This window comes from Bombyx mandarina, chromosome 25 (assembly GCF_030267445.1).
Source record: "Bombyx mandarina strain Sakado chromosome 25, ASM3026744v2".
Lineage (NCBI taxonomy): Eukaryota > Metazoa > Arthropoda > Insecta > Lepidoptera > Bombycidae > Bombyx > Bombyx mandarina.
The window spans coordinates 7114376-7136471 of record NC_143231.1 but is presented as its reverse complement, the minus strand read 5'-3'; the positions used below and the strand labels follow the sequence as shown (position 1 = coordinate 7136471).

General features: G+C 41.2%; 1 protein-coding gene across 1 annotated transcript; it reads left to right on the top strand.

Annotated features, from left to right (window-relative positions):
• Positions 1-2760: 2760 nt before the first annotated feature.
• Positions 2761-10288, top strand: LOC114247776 (CLIP domain-containing serine protease HP8). Its single transcript, XM_028180810.2, has 7 exons — positions 2761-3207; positions 4195-4364; positions 5715-6060; positions 6612-6802; positions 7820-7925; positions 8817-8994; positions 9700-10288. Exons 1-7 carry the CDS (start codon positions 3156-3158, stop codon positions 9938-9940), a joined length of 1284 nt encoding a protein of 427 aa, XP_028036611.2. The 5' UTR covers positions 2761-3155; the 3' UTR covers positions 9941-10288.
• Positions 10289-22096: the final 11808 nt, after the last annotated feature.

Below are 22096 nucleotides of genomic sequence, written 5' to 3'. Positions count from 1 at the left end.
ATTTAATTTAATAACTTGATATATTACCATTGACTCCTACGTGGAGATTCTCGGGAGCTCAAATTGGACTATACATTATGTTTATTTAAAATGACTCCAGTAGATGTTACTATTGGATTTTTTAGGTATTGGGAATAGTATTATTGTTGATGGAAATGGTATTAAATTTATAAAAGCTCTTAAGCCCCGCAATCTGACGAAGGCTTGTAACCCTAAATTCGTTAAAGCAGAGCGTATCGAAATGCGATTATCATAGATTCGTTCCTACGATAATGTAATTGCATAGGATAGTGATTCTAGAACGCCTCGTTGTACAGGGAAGCGTTGATGGTACAAGACCGCGCGGGAGGTCACCAATGCGGTGGACCGAACAAATTAAAACTGCAGTGGGAGGTCCCCTAAATGAGTGCAGTAGAATGGCCTCGAGCAGGGAGAGATTGCGCGACATCGTGAGACGCATCAAGTCTGCCCCTTCTAACACTACATGACGATCACGACCACTCTGTCAAGAGTGACACGACTGAGAAGAAGTGATTCTACAAACAATTAAGATGCAATCGTTGTGTTTTCATTTCAACACAATATGTGAAATCATAAAATTTTAGAAATCACTAAAACAGATTTCCATGTTTTATTAATTAACTAGCTTTTGCCCGCGACTTCGTCCGCGTGGAACAGTTCACAAATTTTAATAATGCTTTATTTTAGAACAAATTTGGTTAGCATAAAAAACGTTATAGTGAGCCAACCTTAACATATAGACATATGCTGTCACGAACTTTTTTTAGATCTTTTAAAGGAGAACAATTCTGTCATACATTATTTTAGCGCAACTTTAACCGTTTCTGCAGCGCACGCAGCGGAAGCTCTCGAATGGGAAAAAAACCTAAATTTTGAAACATTATTTATTTGTGCTCCGGTTGTATTGGTCTTAGTGTGATGTTATGTAACCTTCCTCGATGAATGGGCTATCTAACACTGAAATAATTTTTCAAATCGGACCAGTAGTTCCTTTGATTAGCGCGTTCAAACAAACAAACTCTTCAGCTTTATAATATTAGTATAGATTTAGATAGGTTGACTAGCTCGCGGTCCATTTGATATTATGTAGTTGTCTGCGTCCACAGGCATGGGGTTATTTGCTATGTATTACGGCCTATTATAACTGCTTTCTTATTTGTTTCTGCCGAAATGGACGGCTGCATTAGAAACCTAAGGTGCAAATTTCAGATCTATTAGAGTTACAGTTATTCCGCACTTCGCCCCAACACCGTACGATTGCCTGTTGTTAAAATTAGGTGGAACACTTGCACTACAAGCGGGCTCACATCACACTCAAAAAAGGAAAAAGGACAGACTGAAACCTCAAAGATTAACTGTTTATTTACATCACATCGATTTGCTGGATGAAGTGTTTGAACGATTTACATGTAGTTTTCAATTACCGTTCACGGATTACTGTATTTTTAATAAAAGTTGCAATATAGTAGGTAACATATTAATTCAAAGACATTATAATTTTTCAGTTGATTAAATTACTATTATTTTTTTTTTTTTTTTATATTGCTTAGATGGGTGGACGAGCTCACAGCCCACCTGGTGTGAAGTGGTTACTGGAGCCCATAGACATCCACAACGTAAATGCGCCACCCACCTTGAGATATAAGTTCGAAGGTCTCAAGTATAGTTACAACGGCTGCCCCACCCTTCAAACCGAAACGCATTACTGCTTCACGGCAGAAATAGGCAGGGTGGTGGTACCCACCCGCGCGGACTCACAAGAGGTCCTACCACCAGTATTTATAGGTAAAAATAAGAAAATATAGTTAGTACTGAATGTTTTTTACTATAGGTACTCGTGATTACTGTTTGTTAAACACTGATAGATATACTTCGCTAATGCTCTTTAAAGTTTGTGTCAGTTATAATATCTCTATTAATATTTATGTGAAATTGAAATCAAATCAGTACCAAAAGTATCCAGGCCAGTAACACAGCACGAAGAAAAGCGCGCGGTTATAAATCGATTTACAATCTCTATATTCGAATCGCCATCTCATTTCTTTGATTGATTAACTGCCAGTAATAAAAAAAATTAAAACAAAAAAATCTTATTAAGATTTCGAACAACAGACGGCATACATTCAAATAAATGATTAATGTTTGAAAGTTTGTAATCTCACGAGTATTGGTTTAGCTGTATCGCGCATAGCTGCAAGACGAACTGTAAAATAATTACAGTTATGTTTTAATTTTTGCGTAAAGATATAAAGTATATATAAGATGTTCAATATAACTTCGCTTGAAAAGTACTTAGGACTCCTTAGTCTTCCAACTAATCATTAGATAGGAAGTGTTCATGATAAACATGTCCATTAAAATATAATATAAATGTGCAAAAGACTGGTTTTGCTCTCTATCTCTCTCTCTCTCTTTCTATTGCGTTAATGATAATGATTTTGTTCGAGTTACGGTGAGTATTTATAATCATTTATGAGATTTGTGAAGACATGATGTTCAATTTGACATTCAAGTCAAATTAGACGCTCTGTAGTGTGAATGTGTACAGTAAATTTCGTGTAAAAGCTTTTCATATTTCCTTAGACTGTTTAATTACTTTGAAAATGTCCAGTAGTAAGTGTATGCCAACTTGGTAGTTAAAGTTTTAATGCACGTAAGCATCACAAATACACACACACACACACACACATCTTAGGTAATTCAATAACAGGTCTTAATTATGTGAGTGGTCAATAAGTTCGCCGACGCGTGTAGCTCAGTGTGTTTCCCAGCGGAACTAGTATGATAATGACTGCCTCCTTGATAATGTGCTCGGCAATCGACATTTCGTTTATCTCCTTAATCGAGTTCGCATCTCTTCGAAAAAAAAAGCACAGATTAAAATATTGAGGAAAAATATACGAGAACCCATAATAACTCGTCGGCATATTGAACAAAATAACTGGATTGACGCTCGGACCGACTCGACGTTTGCCAGTGCCGTGATAAATCTATTATATTAATGTTGTTAAACAACGTTAAATTAAATGTGTGTTTTCAAGTTGAGGCTCACAAAGGAACGTAGAAGAAATTTTTATAGATACATCGGTGTGTGCGAATGGTTTGGCGCAGTAGGAAATAAAGAATAAAAAATCATGCTGCAGACGTTTTTTTTAGTCGTGACGTCGCTCCTGCAAATACAAAGTTGTAAGTAAAACAATTTTTAAAATTTGAATTTAAAAAATTAACAATATGTCTTCAGATTTAGACACTTAGGCACGCGGACAAAACGTGCAAATGTTTTCTTTATAATATCTTCTGTTTTCTGAAATCATACAATTTAACTAAATACCTAATACTTAGGTACCTGCTATAAGGAAATCGTTTAATTAGTATAAAATTAAAATAATGGAGTATTTGTTTGACATTGAGTTCTAATGCTTGTAATGTGGGAAAACAACATTCAAGTCTACGTCTTCAGACCTTAGCCTTTAGTTTTTTTTTTAAACAAAAAATACTTCCGTATTATTTTCGAAATCATGGAAAGCGTGCCCGCGTGCATCCTAATAGATCATAAGTGATTAGCGACGTCTGTCTACCGCTAAGGAATTTCTTCAAAACTAGTTTTCACAAAAAAAAAGCACCACTGGAAACACAACATTTCAAATGTTTTTTGTGTGTGTAAGCGCAGAGTTTCCTGTTTCTCAAGAACATCTGCTCCGTTGTCTGGTGGTGCAATGACAAAAAGACATGACAGTAATCGTGATGTCTACTCTAACAGTTCGATAAAGGAATCTCCATTGAATATACAGTACAAAACACGGAGCAAACAAAAACATCAGTTCAAGAGATTCGTTAGCGCAATATTATTAACAAATCTAACGGGCACGGCTCGTAGATGAGCCCGAGGATTTGTCCTATAAAAATCATATTATTTTTAGGCTACAAGCCTGCGGTGCTTTATCGTAAAACTATCACCTAACCTGCCTATTTCTGTTTGAAGGATTGTAACTATACTGAAACCTTAGAACTTATATTTCAAGGTGGGTGGCTCATTTACGTTGTAGATATCTATGGACTCCAGTAACCACTTAACAACCAGGTGGGCTGTGAGCTCGTCCATCCATCTAAGCAATTAAAAAAAAATCATACTGACATAAAGATAATAGTCCAATTTTATTCTTATGATTGCAGTAGAATTTGGAGAGAGTTGTTTCGCAAATGATGAACCGGGAACGTGTATCGCCCTCTCAGAATGCAAGCCAGTTTTATCATATATCGAAAAGTTTGGAAATCAAATCCCTAATAATTTGCTACAGAAGTTTCAAGATCTGACGTGCGGCTATGACCACAGCGATCCCCTGGTAAAATACACACTACTATGTAAAGCATTTATTTTATATGCATACTTAGTCTGGCCATAAATAATGTTACAATTAAAAATAAACAAAATATTACATTTGAATTTGGAATCTGTCATTTTTATATGATTGCTCATTGAGTTTTCGCATTTGGCGCCAATACATTGTACAATGTCTTGCGATATTAAAATGGAGTGGGGTGATAAAGAGAACCGAATCGCTGTGATTGCATTACACAAAGTAGGTATGGAGCCAAATGCAATTTTTAAAACTCTCCATACGCTTGGTATTAGTAAAATGTTTGTGTACCGGGCTATTAATAGGTGCAATGAGACCTCCTCTGTTTGTGACAGAAAGAGATCTGGCCGCCCACGTAGTGTTCATACTAAAAAGGTGGTCAAAGCAGTAAGGGAAATAATTCGAAGAAATCCTGTCCGAAAGCAAAAGATTTTATCTTGGGAGATGAAGATAGCACCTAGAACCATGTCGCGTATTTTAAAAGATGACTTAGGACTTGCAGCCTATAAGAGACGTACTGGTCATTTCTTAACTGATAATTTAAAAGAGAATAGGGTGGTAAAATGGAAACAACTACTGAAGCGGTACGCAAAGAGAGGTCATAAAAAAAGTTTGTTTACGGATGAGAAAATTTTTACAATTGAGCAACATTTTAACAAACAAAATGACCGTATTTATGCTCAAAGCTCTAAGGAAGCTTCCCAATTAGTCGACAGAGTGCAACGTGGGCACTATCCGACTTCAGTGATGGTTTGGTGGGGTATTAGCTACGAAGGAGTGACTGAGCCATACTTTTGTGAAAAAGGTATCAAAACATCGGCACAAGTGTATCAAGATACCATTCTTGAGGAGGTAGTGAAGCCCCTTAACAACACCATGTTCCATGAACCATGGTGTTAAGTGGTTACTGGAGCCCATAGAGATCCACAACGTAAATGCGCCAACCACCTTGAGATATAAGTTCTAAGGTTTCAAGTAAGTTACAACGGCTGCCCCACCCTTCAAATCGAAACGCATTACTGCTTCGCGGCAGAAATAGGTAGGGTAGTGGTAACTACCCGCGCGGACTCACGAAAGGTCCTATCACCAGTAATTACGCAAATTATAAATTTGCGGGTTTCATTTTTATTACACGATGTTATTCCTTCACCGTGGAAGTGAATCGTGAACATTTGTTGAGTACGTATTTCATTAGAAAAATTGGTACCCGGCTGAGATTCGAACACCGGTGCATCGCTTAACACGAATGCACCGGACGTCTTATCCGTTAGGCCACGACGACTATTAAACATATATATTGTTTTTCAAGACAAAAACTAACTAGAGGAATTACAGGTTTGCTGCACTACATCCCAACACATAACTGGATACTTTAATAATTTCGGTAATCAAAATGGCGGGACTAGCGTACCGAAACGACCGAAGCCCGTTCCTACTAGTAACAGTGGTAATTGGGGCGGTCAACCAAGCAAGGAACAAACAACAAGCAACCGACCGACTACTGCTGATACTGATATTAATAAGAGCGGCCGTGATGACGACTTTCCGGACATTCGTCAGAACCCTAACTTGAGTTTACTATCAAGTAATTGTGGAACGATAGAAAGCGATAGAATATTTGGAGGGAATCGTACCCGACTGTTCGAGATGCCGTGGATGGTGCTTCTTTCCTACGATTCAGGTGAGAACTGGTATTTACTGGTGATAGGACCTCTTGTGAGTCCACGCGGGTAGGTACCACTACCCTGCCTATTTCTGCTGTGAAGCAGTAATGCGTTTCGGTTAGAAGGGTGGGGCAGCCGTTGTAACTATACTTGACAACTTATATCTCAAGGTGGGTGGCGCATTTACGTTGTAGATGTCTATGGGCTCCAATAACCACTTAACACCAGGTGGGCTGTGAGCTCGTCCACCCATCTAAGCAATAAAAAATAGCCACCATGTCCTAAAAGATAAGATACCTACCTGGTGTACTGTCATCGAGCGATTCGACTACGCCAGTGTTCAAATCCTGCAAACAGAAACAATTTTTTTTAAATAGATCGTGCTGGCCGCATGCTCACGCTATGATTCTTGTGGGCTCTGGTAACCACTTAACACCAGATGAGCTGTGACTCGTTCACCTATCAAAACGCAGTCCGCTTATAAAAGGGAATATGACATCGGCAATTCGAATAATGCAGTGGTAATAATAAATTCACTAACATTTAATACAAATACATCTAATTTTAGATCGTGGAACAAAATTGAATTGCGGAGGAACACTTATAAACGAATGGTATGTTTTAACGGCCGCGCATTGTGTATCGTTCTTAGGAAATAGATTAACATTAAAACACGTTATCCTGGGAGAATATGACACAAGGCAAGATCCTGACTGCGAAAGATCGGAAGGAAAGGAATATTGTGCGCCTGGTATAATCGTTAGTATTAACAACTTAATCTTACGCTTTTGAAAGAAATGAGACTGTAATGCCAGTTTGTGAAAAAAAGTTTTTTTTTGTGTTAGAAAGGGGCTAGAAGATCTTTCAAAAATATTTTAAAAGTTACTATATCAAAAGGCCTAGTGTAGTGCGCGCTTTCATTCTGTTTAAATATTGATAGCTTCTAATGCTTATTACTAAAAATAATGTTTGTAATTAATGGTCTTATTAGCACCATATCATGTTTTATTTAACAGACTATGTATTTAATAATTGAACATTTTTATAAACTTTTCACTGGCATCTCAAGAAGCCAATTGCCAAACTTAAGAAAGAAGAAGAACGCCATTTTGACTTGTTTGTTTAGGAATCAATAATCATCAAATATATCTATAAGCCAGTCATAAAACCAAAAAATATCTGTTAACGAAACTGTTATCTCGAATTTAGATGTATGCGTCCAGTAAGGCTTAACCGTTACATTTTAAGTCAAAAACAATTCTCAGGAAATATTTTTTTTTTTAAAGGGATTTTATGACCTGGTAACTGAGACCTTTAAGTCATGTCTTATTTTAATTTATATTCATATTTTTATGAAAAATGACATTATGGAGTGAAATGAAATGAAGATGATTAATTTGAGACTTAATCAGCTGGGATGAAATTAAATGAAATGAAATGAGATGATATGAGATGAAATATAATCTCAGTAAAATGGTGGTCATTTACTAAGATTTTTTCAGTGGACTTTTTGGAGGATCCCGAGAAGTTACGTCCATCGGCTTTGTTTCATTTTCCCACATTTGTGCACTTTCATAGATATTAAACAGTTAATAAACCACCGTTATTACACATTTAAACCTGAAGAAACACTAAATAGACAAAATAAAACAAATCACACAACTTCACTACTCGCGTTCCCGCCAAAAAGTCCCTCAGGAAATACGCTGCCGGCTTAACAACAGATTAACATAAATAAAATGCGTATTTTTTACATTCGTTAGTTTTGTTTTTCAGACGGCAGAATTTGACGAAGTAATTCCTCATACAGGCTACACACCACAAACATTAATCGATGATATAGCATTAATCAGACTGAAAGAGCCTGCCGACTTTGATTTAGGTAAGTCTCCCATTGTTTAAGATATAGCCACATAATATGACATATAACAGATAAAAGATACAAAAAAAAAAACATAACTAAAATGATGGTCAATTAATTAACCAGAATTGATTTCTTGGTTCTGAAATCCGATTTGTAATATAACATCAAACTATACATCTAAAAACATTACATCTGTGTTTGTATTCACACCGTTTATACACCTACGTAGAACGAGAGTCAATATGTTAAACCAGTTTTTATTCATGTTTAAAAAATATTTATATTGGCTAAAATGCTAAATGGTCAGACACGAAGGTTGATGCACTTTTCTGGCTTGTCGATGAAATTCTTTACAATACAATTCATTTATAATAGAGATTAATTGATTTTTTTGGTAATTGTGACAAACGACTTGTCGCCAATCTGTTGGAAGGTTGTTTCCACCTTCCATGGACATCGGCAGTACCGGACACAAAACTGGAGCATAGTAAATAGATTCACTCCAATTGCAAATAAAATTGCCGAAATTCTTTGCAAATATTAGAAACCTCCGAAATCTAGAGCAAATGTTTGACATCTTATAAACCGATATTTTATGTCGACAATTACGAAAATATAATTTACATCGAAAAACGGCCGTCTGGTGTAGTTGCAAGTGACATAGTCACTACACGAGGGGGTCGCGGGTTCGAATCCCGCCAAGGGAATTTATTTGTATCATAAATACAAATGTCTTTTACAGGGTTATGGATGTAAATTAAATATACGTATGTGTATAATAAAAATCTTACATTTATTTCCATTATCTGGTACCTGTAACACAAGTTGTTTACGAACTTATCACGGGACTAGTTAACGTGGCGTGATTGTTAGTAAATATTTATTATTATTTATTATTATTCGTTACAGATAATATTAAAGCGATTTGCTTGCCGATTACTCATGAACTGCAAAGGGAGCCTCTTGTCGATAACTTTGGCGTGGTAGCAGGTTGGGGAGTGACAGAAGAAGGCCTACAATCTCCTGTTTTACTTAGTGTACAGCTGCCAATTCTCAGCAAAGAAAAATGTTTGCAAGATTATTCCCAGTAGGTATCGTTCCAAGCAAACCGTATACTTAATGAATAAGAATTTTCGTAAAATTCAAGCAATGAACTCCAATTTAGCTTTCGCATTCTCTATGAAACCAAGCTGTTAATGTCACTTAACTCATTAGTTAGTGATCAAAGGTTTACTGATTCTATGCGAGACTTAGAATTTATGTTTTATTTATTTTTTGCTTAGGTGGGTGGACGAGCTTACGGCCCACCTGATGTTGAGTGGTCACCGGAGCACATAGACATCTACAATGTAAATGCCGCCAGCCACCTTGAGGTATGAGTCCTAAGGTTTCATTTTTATCAACGGCTGCCCCACCCTTCAAACTGAAACGCATTACTGCTTCACAGCAGTAATAGGCAGGGTACCTATTACCAAGGCACCTACCCGTGCAGACTCGCAAGACATTCTACCTCTACCTAAGAATTACCGATTTTATTGTTTTTATTGTTTCAATGGGGGCCGGTCCAGTGAATTGAATATTTTTAAAAATCATTGCTTCATTTATTCAATAATTCAAGGAAAACGCAACACTGGTAGGGGTCCCACGAGGTGGACCGATGACCTGCTGCTGAAGGTCGCGCGAATCCACTGGATGACGTTTGCACAGGACCGCTCATTGTGGCGAACTTCTTGGCGGCTTATGTCTGGACAGTAGACAACTGTGGGCTAATGACGATTGCTTTTAACTTCAGATATTCCCTGAAAATCAACGACAAGCAGCTCTGCGCCGGCGGCTTGCACGATAAGGATTCATGCGCCGGCGATTCTGGTGGCCCTTTGCTGTATCCAGGGAAAGTTGGCTCAACTGGCGTCCGATATGTTCAGAGAGGCATAGTCTCGTTTGGGTCGAAGCGGTGTGGTATCAGCCTGCCGGGAGTTTACACGAATGTCGCATACTACATGGATTGGATCTTGAATAATATTAGAAGTTGACGTGTTGTATTTAAGGAAACTAGTCTTATATTAAACTTATCATAAATGTCAAAATCGATTTGTACTATCATGTAGTCAAGCCTGTTCTGCCATAAATTATCAAGTGAATGACGTAACGAGTGTATTTTTTTTATTGGTAGCCATTGAAAATATGCATGTAGTGTTTTTATGATGTATTTGGAATGTTTTTGATGATACATTAGATCGCGTTGGTCGTGTTTGATTATTATATTACAGTTGAAACTCATCTAATTTTGCTTTAATTTTTTATTTGTATTTTTTTTGTTTTTGTATCATTTTTATTTATACTATTATATTTTGGTGCTATTATAACTTGTGTGAAAGATAGTGAGTATTTTTTTGTATTTAAGCTGACGTTTAAGCGGAGTCATAATGGCCTAAAGAATAAGACGCCCGGTGTACGATTAAGCAATGTGACTATTCCATTGTTCTAATCCCCAGCGTAGGTAACAATTTTTTCTAAAGAAATACGTGCTTACACTTACTGGTGGTAGGACCTCTTGTTAGTCCCCACGGGTAGGTACCACCACCCTGCCTATTTCTGCCGTAAAGCAGTAATGCGTTTCGGTTTGAAGGGTGGGGCAGCCGTTGTAACTATACTGACACCTTAGAACTTACCTATATCTCAAGATGGGTAGCGCATTTTCGTTGTAGATGTCTATGGGCTCCAGTAACCACTTAATACCAGGTGGGCTGTGAGCTCGTCCACCCAACTAAGCAATAAAAAAAAACTTAGCACGTGCTCACCAATGATTTCTGCAATGAAGCATTAACATCCATCCTAATAAAAAATACGGAAGTATCTCGGCTTATTATTTTTCACGATTTTGACCAACAGCTGATTTTGACAACTGAAATCAATGCTTACAGGAATATAGGCTTCCTTTCACCTCACCGCTGACCACGGATCTCTGCTAGATACGATGTAAGAGTAGTTAGTAGTGTAGTGTGTAGTAGTGTAATGTTTATTGGCGAAATAATTTGAGTTCAGAACAGTTTTGTACAATCACGTTCATCAAATTGTTGAAAATTTTCATATGTACGAAGTGTTTTTTTTTTGGCCTATATATCTGTAAGTAGCCTCGAGAAGCTATTCTGACGTGACCTTGATTAGTGAGCGAGCTTTTGGGGCTTAGCCTTTAGCAATTAGCTAACATTGGCTTGGCAAGCGCTATGCTTCGCTGAATCTACAAAACGTGTTTTTGATCTAACCGAATCGCATTACTGTTTCACGGCAGAAATAGGCAGGGTGGTGGTTGTCGGCAGACGTCCTACCACCAGTAAAACGGAATCGCGTCCCACTAAGTTGTTCCAACAAGAAAGTGTACTTGAGGAACTCAGTTGGTTAAATGTTGCGGGCCGTTTTGTCCCTTGAGTTTGAAATCTCAGTAATATTGCAATAACTGCTACGCTTCAAGCTCATATTATAGGTACATACAATTGCTTAAGAATTTAAATGAAAAATTAAATTAAATCGTTGGATGGACTGCAAATTTTTGCTCGTTGTTTGTGAATCGATTTCTTTTATATTTTTCTCGGCTTAGTAGCTAATTACGAACGTTAGTGTTTTTTTTATTCAGTTTTAACTTCCAAAAACCAAAAAAAGTGTTAGGTATCATTAAATTTTCAGTTTTTGAAATAAATATAAATCTAAAAGAGTCGGTGATGATGGTTCATTTTCGGTCGATAGGCTAACACTTAGAATAGAACAAGAAATAAATTATTTTAATAATGTTCACAAAGATCTCAATAGAGATATTTTTAATCAGTACTTCAGGAACAATTTTTGGATAAGGTTTTCTTGATTTTTTATTGTTATAAATATTGTTTGACCAGATCCGTAGTAGCTATGTGAACTATATTTATGCTAATATTAATGACACTGCGTTAAGCCCATTTTAATACCACATTTTTTTTGCAGTTTTCCCGTATTTGAAATAAACTTTTATAATATATCGAATTTCATACTTAGACTCGTCGGATATTTTGACAGAAAAACAATCCAAAAATTCTGGGAAACCGTTTTAGCTTTACATTTTTCTTGTTAAGGTCTTGAAACAGCCAGCTACAAACAGTAGGTACAACAAAAGAAAGATTTCTATAACTTTTTACGCATAAAATACGTAAAAAACATTTTCACCAATCTAGATGGTGATCTTAGTGGTCTTGTTATTATAATACGGACTATAAATAGTGAATAATTTTGCGATATTGAGTATCTACACTTAAAATTACCAATAGTAATAATATATATTGATTTGTGAGATATAATGAAAACGCCTAATGAGTTGTTTTCATGATCGTTACAATCTATGATCGTTCATATATCTTGTTTACATTAAGATTGCTTGGGTTTCTCCGTTTATTATTCATCGAATTAACAGAGAGTGTGCCTTATTGCGTGATCGTGATCTAGCTATCGCTATTTAGTTTTAAAATCTGCATTCGAACTGAAGAAGCTCGATATGGGTTTTTTTATTTTGATGGATACGCAATATTACTGCATATCGAGTCTTACATGGTTAGAGGAGGCTATAAAAATCACAACGGAAATGGCGACATTTACCTAGAGACGTAAGGTTGAAGCCTCGATTGTAATGGCCCTACCCTTCCTACCCTTCAAGCCGGAGTATATAACCGCTTTGCGGCAGAAACATAGGTGCGAGCAGAGCCAGAGTACAATTATTGCGTGATCGTGATCTAGCTATCGCTATTTAGTTTTAAAATCTGCATTCGAACTGAAGAAGCTCGAGATGGGTTTTTTACTTTTGATGGATACGCAATATAACTGCATATCGAGTCTTACATGGTTAGAGGAGGCTATAAAAATCAACGGAAATGGCGACATTTACCTAGAGACGTGAGGTTGAAGCCTCGATTGTAAGGGCCCTACCCTTCCTACCCTTCAAGCCGGAGTACATAGCCGCTTTGCGGCAGAAACATAGGTGCGAGCAGAGCTAGACTACAATACTTTCCTACTGCCAGTAAAAAGTAGCTGTAGATACGGGCGACGGATCTAATGATGTTATAGCAGTGATGCAGGTTCAGCTCTGTTTGAGCATGTGCAAGAGGGGACTAACCGCGTGCTTGAGCAGTACCCATCTGCGGAGGTGGTGGTTCTTGGAGACTTTAACGCTCACCACCAAGAGTGGTTGGGGTCCAGAACCACTGACCTCCCGGGTCGGACTGCCTACGATTTCGCCTTGGCCTACGGCTTCTCCCAGCTGGTGACACAGCCCACCCGTGTCCCAGATATCGAGGGGCACGAGCCTTCTTTGTTGGACCTTCTGCTGACCACAGATCCGGCCGGATACAGTGTGGTGGTCGACGCTCCGCTTGGATCGTCTGATCACTGCCTTATTCGTGCTGCCGTTCCACTCTCTCGTCCTGATCGTCGAACGACGACCGGGTATCGAAGAGTTTGGCGGTATATGTCAGCAGATTGGGATGGATTGCGTGAATTTTACGCATCCTACCCATGGGGGCGGTTCTGCTTTTCCTCTGCTGATCCTGACGTCTGTGCGGACCGTCTTAAAGACGTGGTGCTCCAGGGGATGGAATTGTTTATTCCCTCCTCTGAAGTGCCCGTTGGGGGTCGCAGCAGACCCTGGTATAACAATGCCAGCAGGGATGCTGCACACCTCAAGCGGTCCGCATACGTGGCATGGGATAATGCCAGGAGACGTCAGGACCCTAACATCTCAGAGGAAAGGCGGAAATATAACGCCGCTTCCAGGTCCTACAAGAAGGTTATTGCCAAGGCGAAGTCGGAGCACGTTGCTAGAATTGGCGAGCGACTGAAGAGCTATCCCTCTGGGAGCCGTGCTTTTTGGTCGCTCGCCAAAGCTGCAGAAGGAAACTTTTGCAGGTCTAGTCTCCCACCACTACGCAAGTCCGATGACAGTCTGGCCCATAGTGCGAAAGAGAAGGCTGACCTTCTGGTCAAACTCTTCGCCTCGAACTCGACTGTGGACGACGGGGGTGCCACACCACCGAACATCCTCCGGTGTGATAGTTCCCTGCCAGAGATCTGCTTTACACAGTGTGCAGTCAGGCGGGAACTCCGACTCCTGGACGTCCATAAGTCGAGCGGGCCAGACGGCATCCCTGCAGTGGTTCTGAAAACGTGCGCCCCTGAGCTGACGCCTGCGCTAACGCGTTTGTATCGCCTCTCTTATTGCACTAACAGGGTTCCGTCTTCATGGAAGACTGCCCACGTCCACCCTATCCCCAAGAAGGGTGACCGGTCGGACCCATCGAGCTATAGGCCTATCGCGATAACTTCCTTGCTTTCCAAGGTGATGGAGCGAATAATTAATATACAACTCCTGAAGTATCTGGAGGATCGCCAGCTGATCAGTGACCGACAGTACGGTTTCCGTCACGGTCGCTCAGCTGGCGATCTTCTTGTATACCTCACTCACAGGTGGGCTGAAGCCTTGGAAAGCAAGGGCGAGGCTCTTGCTGTGAGCCTTGATATCGCGAAGGCCTTCGACAGGGTCTGGCATAGGGCACTTCTATCGAAGTTACCATCTTACGGAATCCCCGAGGGTCTCTGCAAGTGGATCGCTAGCTTTTTGGATGGGCGGAGCATCACGGTCGTTGTAGACGGTGACTGTTCTGATACCATGACCATTAACGCTGGCGTTCCACAAGGTTCGGTGCTCTCCCCCACGCTTTTCATCCTGTATATCAATGACATGCTGTCTATTGATGGCATGCATTGCTATGCAGATGACAGCATGGGGGATGCGCGATATATCGGCCATCAGAGTCTCTCTCGGAGCGTGGTGCAAGAGAGACGATCAAAACTTGTGTCTGAAGTGGAGAACTCTCTGGGGCGAGTCTCCGAATGGGGTGAATTGAACTTGGTTCAATTCAACCCGATAAAGACACAAGTTTGCGCGTTCACTGCGAAGAAGGACCCCTTTGTCATGGCGCCGCAATTCCAAGGAGTATCCCTGCAACCTTCCGAGAGTATCGGGATACTTGGGGTCGACATCTCGAGCGATGTCCAGTTTCGGAGTCATTTGGAAGGCAAAGCCAAGTTGGCGTCCAAAATGCTGGGAGTCCTCAACAGAGCGAAGCGGTACTTCACGCCTGGACAAAGACTTTTGCTTTATAAAGCACAAGTCCGGCCTCGCATGGAGTACTGCTCCCATCTCTGGGCTGGGGCTCCCAAATACCAGCTTCTTCCATTTGACTCCATACAGAGGAGGGCCGTTCGGATTGTCGATAATCCCATTCTCTCGGATCGTTTGGAGCCTCTGGGTCTGCGGAGGGACTTCGGTTCCCTCTGTATTTTGTACCGTATGTTCCATGGGGAGTGCTCTGAGGAATTGTTCGAGATGATACCAGCATCTCGTTTTTACCATCGCACCGCCCGCCACCGGAGTAGAGTTCATCCATACTACCTGGAGCCACTGCGGTCATCCACAGTGCGTTTCCAGAGATCTTTTTTGCCACGTACCATCCGGCTATGGAATGAGCTCCCCTCCACGGTGTTAGCCGAGCGCTATGACTTGTCCTTCTTCAAACGAGGCTTGTGGAGAGTATTAAGCGGTAGGCAGCGGCTTGGCTCTGCCCCTGGCATTGCTGAAGTCCATGGGCGACGGTAACCACTCACCATCAGGTGGGCCGTATGCCCGTCTGCCTACAAAGGCTATAAAAAAAAAAAAAAATATATATATATATTGAATACTCATATTGTCCATATGTTGCTATTCGAAAAGGTCATAATGTATGAGTGAGATATGCATTTTTGAAGTGAAACTTCTTTAGGCGCATGAGGGTAAAATTTTTACAGATGTAACGTCACGCAGGTATGCAACGGAAGTGTCGAAAAAGAGAGAGAGAGCGATCGAGACCGACTGAGAGAGAGTAAGACAGGAACGTAGCATGAAGCAACTAGCCATGGAGTGAGAGTAGGGAGCAAGCAAGTGAGAAAGATCGAGAGAAAAAGTGAGACAGAATCCTCAATTCCTACATACTATAAAACATACGTATAATTTTATTTTTAATACAGCGCCATCTGTGAGATGTTTTAATACTAACGTGTGTATGAAACCTCTTGTAGTGAATTTTAATTTAGGATATACGTGAAGTTAAAATATCAATTTACAGAGGGCGCTACCTCATACTATAAAAGGCGATTTACCATTATTTACTAATGACAAAATTTTACTAATAATATACTTAGACATTTAGGATAATTGTATTTTAATTTTTGAAGGTTTCACTTCTAACACGTGTGAATTGCACACATGTTATTTTTTTATTACAATAGATTATGGAAAACTCGTCATTTCGTCATGTAGTGACGATGACACCACATGATGATTACGACCACACTGTGAAGAGTGAAAAGACTAAAAAGAAAAGATTAAGTAATTTATAATTTCCTAATATTGGAAGACAAGAAAAATTTGCTTGAAAAATATTGCCTGCGCTAAAATAATTTCCATTGTGTTCTAGCAATAACTGACCAGCATACCAGCAAAGTATACCGCAAACTTTTTGCCGAGAATTTGAGAAGAGAATTTACTTGAACTGTTTCATTAAAATAGTAAATAAATTTAGTCTTTCTTTTGTTTTATGTGTATTACAACAGTGACTTTATTAAGCGTTTATTATATGTGAAAGTGCAATAGACAAACAAGAACACGTACAAAAGCCAAGGTGGTCTTTCGAAAAGATTCATTGGAGTCTCGAAATTTTCCACTATTCTACTGCGACATTATTTCGTTTAATGTTATCTCATTTTATTATTTCTTTCTCAATTTCATACCATAATCAATTTCAAATTAATCAGCTTTATTTCATTCCATTGAAATTCACTTTTCACATTCAAAAATAATATTAAATGAAATATTAAATGAAAAATAATATTAAATGAATATATATTTTACTGCGGGAATAAATTCTAGACCATTGAATAATTAAAGACGACGACAATGAATTTAATGCATTTCATGACCAAAACTCGGGAACCCAAAACAAAATACAATAATGGAAGTATATAAGTCGCCGTATGATCGTTACAATCCTGGATCATCTTCTGCCAGCAATATGGCACATCACAAATTTCTCCCTATCTTCAGGCTCTTTTCCATCATTGTGGCGTAAGGCTTATGTTATTCCTTTAACTAAAATTCCTAGCCCTTCCCTTCCAAATCACTTTAGGCCCATATCTATTCTTCCCTTCCTATCCAAGGTGATCGAGGCCTTTTTTTTTTTTTTTTTTTAACGCTGGGGAATCCATTTACGGATACCCGGTCGAGAGGGGTAATAGACCGGGTTATGTCGGACTCCGGCGCCTCCAGAGAAGAAGAGGGAGAAGAGGAAGACCAAAGTCCTCCTCTTCTTCCAATTCCTACCTGGAGACTACGCCTTGAGAAAGGCGCGCGAGGCGCTGCGCGGCGTCTACCACGCAGGACCCGCCCCGCAAAACCGACTACCGACTAAACCCCATCGAGCTCCACCACTCCGACTCCACGAAACCTACGGTACCGCACAATGCGCGCCGCAGGCTCGCCGTCGCCGGTACCCATCCTGACAATAGGACGGGATCCAATCCCCGGGAAGATCCCGCAGGACGTCGTCTCAGGAGACACCGTGAGTGGCGCATAGGAGCCACCTTGCGCCGCCTCACCACGGAACCGACAGCAGAGCACCGGGCGCCCCCGCACCCAGTACCCAACAGTCCCTACGGGAGATTAACGGGAGCATCGTGCCCGCGTCGCCCACCCCGCCTTCTTCGCTGAGGAGCCGAAGAGGGATTCCACTCCCTTTCGCGCTCCTCAGCCTCGCGGAAGGCCATGACCAGGTCGCAAAATCTGGCCATGGCCTCCCACGAACTCTCGTCCTCTAGCATGCGGGCAATGACAGCCCGCAAGGAGAGGTCCCTCCCCAGCACCGCGATGAGATCTCGCCGCGGGTGCTCCCAACGCGGGCACGCTTCGAGTGCGTGCTGAGCGTCATCATCCGGATGCCCGCACTGGTGACAACCCGGATGTGGCTCTCTCCTGCAAACCCTCCACAGGTACCTCCCGAAGCAGCCATGCCCCGAGAGGACCTGCGTAAGGCGGAAGGAGAGCACGCCGTGTCGCCGATCTGACCATGTCTCCAGCACGGGCACCAGGGCCTCGAGAGTGCGCCGGCGGGTGGCTGAGGTTTGATGAAGTTCCTCCAGCAACCGCTCCCTCCATTTAGCGTACGCCAGATGACGCGCAGCACGCCTCCACCGACTGACAGCCGACAGGCCGGGTATCCGTCCCCGACCCAGGGACTGTGTCCTGCGCCGGTATACCGTAGCCAATACCTCGGCCTCGAGATCCCAAGGAAGGGAACCAGCGAGGGCGCAGGCGACCTCTCGGGAGATCGTACGGTACCCCCTGATGACCCTCACCGCGAGCGCCCGCTGAGCTCGGAGCAGCAGCGCCGCATTGCGTGCGGAGAGTGTGGGCGACCACACGGGAGCGCCATACAAGGCCATACTGCGCACGACCCCCAGGTACAGGCGTCGGACACCGACGCTGCAACCACCAACGTTGGGCAGAAGACGGACTAACGCACCTGCCATGCCCAGTAGCCTCGGAATCAACTCACCAAAATGGTGGTCGAAGCGCCATCGACTGTCCAGCACGATGCCCAAATATTTGAGCTTCGGCTGGACAGCGATCGATACTCCACCGACTATGAGCGTCGCGCCCGGAGGGGGTCCTCTCCGAACCGGGTGAAAGCATACGGCCTCAGACTTGTGGAGGGCCACCTCAAGGCCTAGTCTCCGAATGCGGCTAACGACGGTGGAGACCGCCGCCGTTGCAAGGATCGCTGCGGTCCTGTAGTCAGCTCCGCGAGCCGTCACCAACGTGTCGTCGGCATAGCACACCACGTCGACGCCACGCAGGCCAGCACCGCGGAGGACCCAGTCGAAACCGATGTCCCACAGGAGTGGTCCCAATACCGACCCCTGTGGGACCCCGCACGACACCGTTTTTCGTCCCCATCCTCTTCTCTCGGGGAAAATCACGCTCCGCCCTGAGAGGTAGTCCTCTATCAGGGTGCGGAGACTATTGGGGATGCGGTGAAACCGAAGTGATTCCACGATCGTGCTCCAGGGGATCGTGTTGAAGGCGTTGGCGATGTCAATCGACACAGCCAACAACACGCCCCCCTCGGAGCACGCACAATCGGAGAGATGGCGGACACGCAAGACCGCGTCCACGGTCGAGCGACCCCTCCGGAAACCGTATTGGTAAGGTGATCGAGGCCTGCGTGCACAAAAAATTGTCGCAGTTTATTTTCCGGAATAACCTATTGAGCCCTTACCAGTCTGGCTTCCGACCAGGTCACTCCACCGTTTCCGCTCTCCTTAAAGTGGTTGGCGACATTAGGACAGGTATGCAAGACACTAAAGTCACAGTATTGGTACTAATTAATTTTTCAAATGCGTTCAATGCCGTCAATCACGATATCCTCTTATCTATTTTGTCCTATATTGCGATCTTTCCAACAGTATTGGAATGGTTTTCATCATATCTTCGGGGACGCCAGCAGTCTACTCGTATTGATGACACCTCTTCAAGTTGGTGTAGTGTCAACTCTGGCGTGTTTTGTCTCCATTATTATTTTCTATTTTTATAATTTTTTTAACACAATATAATCTTCAGTGTGCGTATCATCTGTATGATGATGACTTGCAGCTTTATAGACAGACGACTGTGGAGTCGATTTCTCAGGCAATAAACCAGTTAAATAGGGAATTGGACTACATATGTAGTTGGTCAACCAAGTTTGGCTTAACCGTGAATCCAACGAAATGCCAAGCCATTATTGTGGGTAGTCCTCGTATGGTCCAACGCTTAACTACTATGTCACTCCCATCTATATTCTACAATGGTACAGTGATTCCTCTAAGTTCCGTGGTTAAGAACCTAGGCCTTTACATAGAATCCACACTCGACTGGAAAGCTCAAGTATCTTTCGTTGGACAAAGAACCTCTGGAATTCTTCGTGCTCTGTATCGCCTCAAGAATTTCTTACCATCAGCAACTAAGACTATGCTAGCACAAGCCTTGATCTTCCCTATAATTGATTACGGTGATGTCTGTTATTTTGACCTGAATGCAGACCTTTTTAATAAACTTGATCGTCTTCTTAAGAACTGCATTCGATTTATTTTTCATCTTCGTAAATATGATCATATACCTTCTTACCGTGCTCAGCTCAAACTTCTACCGATTCGCCAGCGTCGTAATTTACGTGCACTGACGACTCTTCATTCCTTACTTATGTTTCCCGAACCTCCTTCTTATCTAACTCCCTATTTTTAATATTTTCACTCCAGCCATGAGCGGGCCCTACGTTCTCTCCATAGCCTATTAATTCGTTGTCCCACACAGTTCTAGTTATGTTGTTATGTTCGTAACTCTTTCGTCATGCAATCTGTTCTGGTATGGATTGCGCTTCCTCTCGAGATCGGGACTATTACTAACCGTTGCGCGTTCAAGTTAAGGGTTTGGCGAATGTTGTTGGACAAGTTAGCGGAATCATCAGGAACTTATTAAGATGAAGTTATTTGTCAAGGAAATCTATTAATATATTCCTTTTAATACTGTATAAACTATTATATGTATGTATGTATATATGTGGGTATGTATGTATTTATGTATATACTTTTTGTAACTTAATATAAATTTCATTGCACCTACCACTATCCACTCTGCACTACCTTTGGTTGACTGGTAGAGAATGCCTTAGGCATTAAGTCCGCCAATGTAAATTTTACATGAAGTGTAATAAATAAATAAATATAATAAAAACCTACGTGACCCGCATAAACATACATATTTTGAATACTCCTAGAGGAAAATATAATTTATTACTTTTAAGATTTTAAGATAAGTACTTCATTACAGAATTTATGTAGGTATATTTTCGAGTTTGCGGAATGGTATACGCGCAGAGTTTTCTTTTTCCCATTTTTTATCTCGCAATAGCTATTGATTGCATGGTCTTTTTAGGTACCTCAAGCACCATCTCACTCATCATTCTGGTCGAAACCGTCGCTTGCGACGAAGGATTCGGCGAGTAAATTAACCCACAAAACAGTCCTCTGAGTTTCTCAGTGGGTCGCGTTTCCGAACAGATGGTAGATTCTGCGAAGTACTGCTCTTGCTAGGGCTAGTGTTAGCATCGTCACCAGGTTAGAGCCCCGTGAGCTCACTTATTCGTTCGGTAACGCTGGCATAGTTCTCTAAGGGTACCAGCACAGGTAGGAAAAAAAAGCTTACATTTTCCAAAGTGCCCTCGTGACCACATACAAATCCGTGACAAGTCTGGCATTTAAAAGGACTCTTTCTTTTTAAGTGTACCGATATCCTTTGCTAAGATGATTGAATAGTCACACAGGATTTTTCGGATATAGATACATATTTATACAAACGCAGTTTTTCTAATTCTTCCTTAAGATTCATTATTACACAGCACACTTGTTATCTGCGAGATGCGTATCAGGTCATTATAATAAAATACGTAAATATTATTGGTTGTATGAACATCGTCTACTAACATAATCAAATTAACATTTAACCTTTAATATTTAAAACGTCAACAACAAATCTGTTAAGGAGACCTAAAGTCATGTATTCTTGTGACGACAAGGTTTATTTTGCTTTTGTTGTTTAAGTAGCACTTCTGACATTGTGGTTCTGATGTTGAGAATTGTCTGGCTGCTCAGGGATATAATATATTATATGAAATATATTTTGATATAGGTTTGTTTTTAATCTTCATTCAGAAGTTTTTTTTTTCGTAAACATAGATGTGTTAAATGATAAACGGAGTTACTACAACGTGAACTATCCTGTCTTAATGAAACTGGAAAAGTATACGGACCAAACGTTATACTTACTTCCTAAAAAATAACCCTAACAAGAAGAGTGCTTCACTGAATCTGGTATCGGATCGGAATGGCGACCCGCTGACAATATCCGCCGAGAAACTCAGGGCGTTATGGGCTAAGTTGCACATCGAACTTTCGATCGACGAGTTCATCGAGAGCTTGTGCTTGGAGTGCCCAAAAATACCGAAAGTGGATGGGGCGGATTCAATAGGATATGCTCAGGACAACGG

Bases quoted from the DNA above. Each gene is read 5' to 3' on its own strand.
- LOC114247776 (XM_028180810.2), top strand. From the start codon at position 3,156: ATGCTGCAGACGTTTTTTTTAGTCGTGACGTCGCTCCTGCAAATACAA. The intron at 3,208-4,194 runs GTAAGTAAAACA...TTATGATTGCAG, and splicing joins GCTCCTGCAAATACAAAGTT to TAGAATTTGGAGAGAGTTGT. The intron at 6,061-6,611 runs GTGAGAACTGGT...ATCTAATTTTAG, and splicing joins GCTTCTTTCCTACGATTCAG to ATCGTGGAACAAAATTGAAT.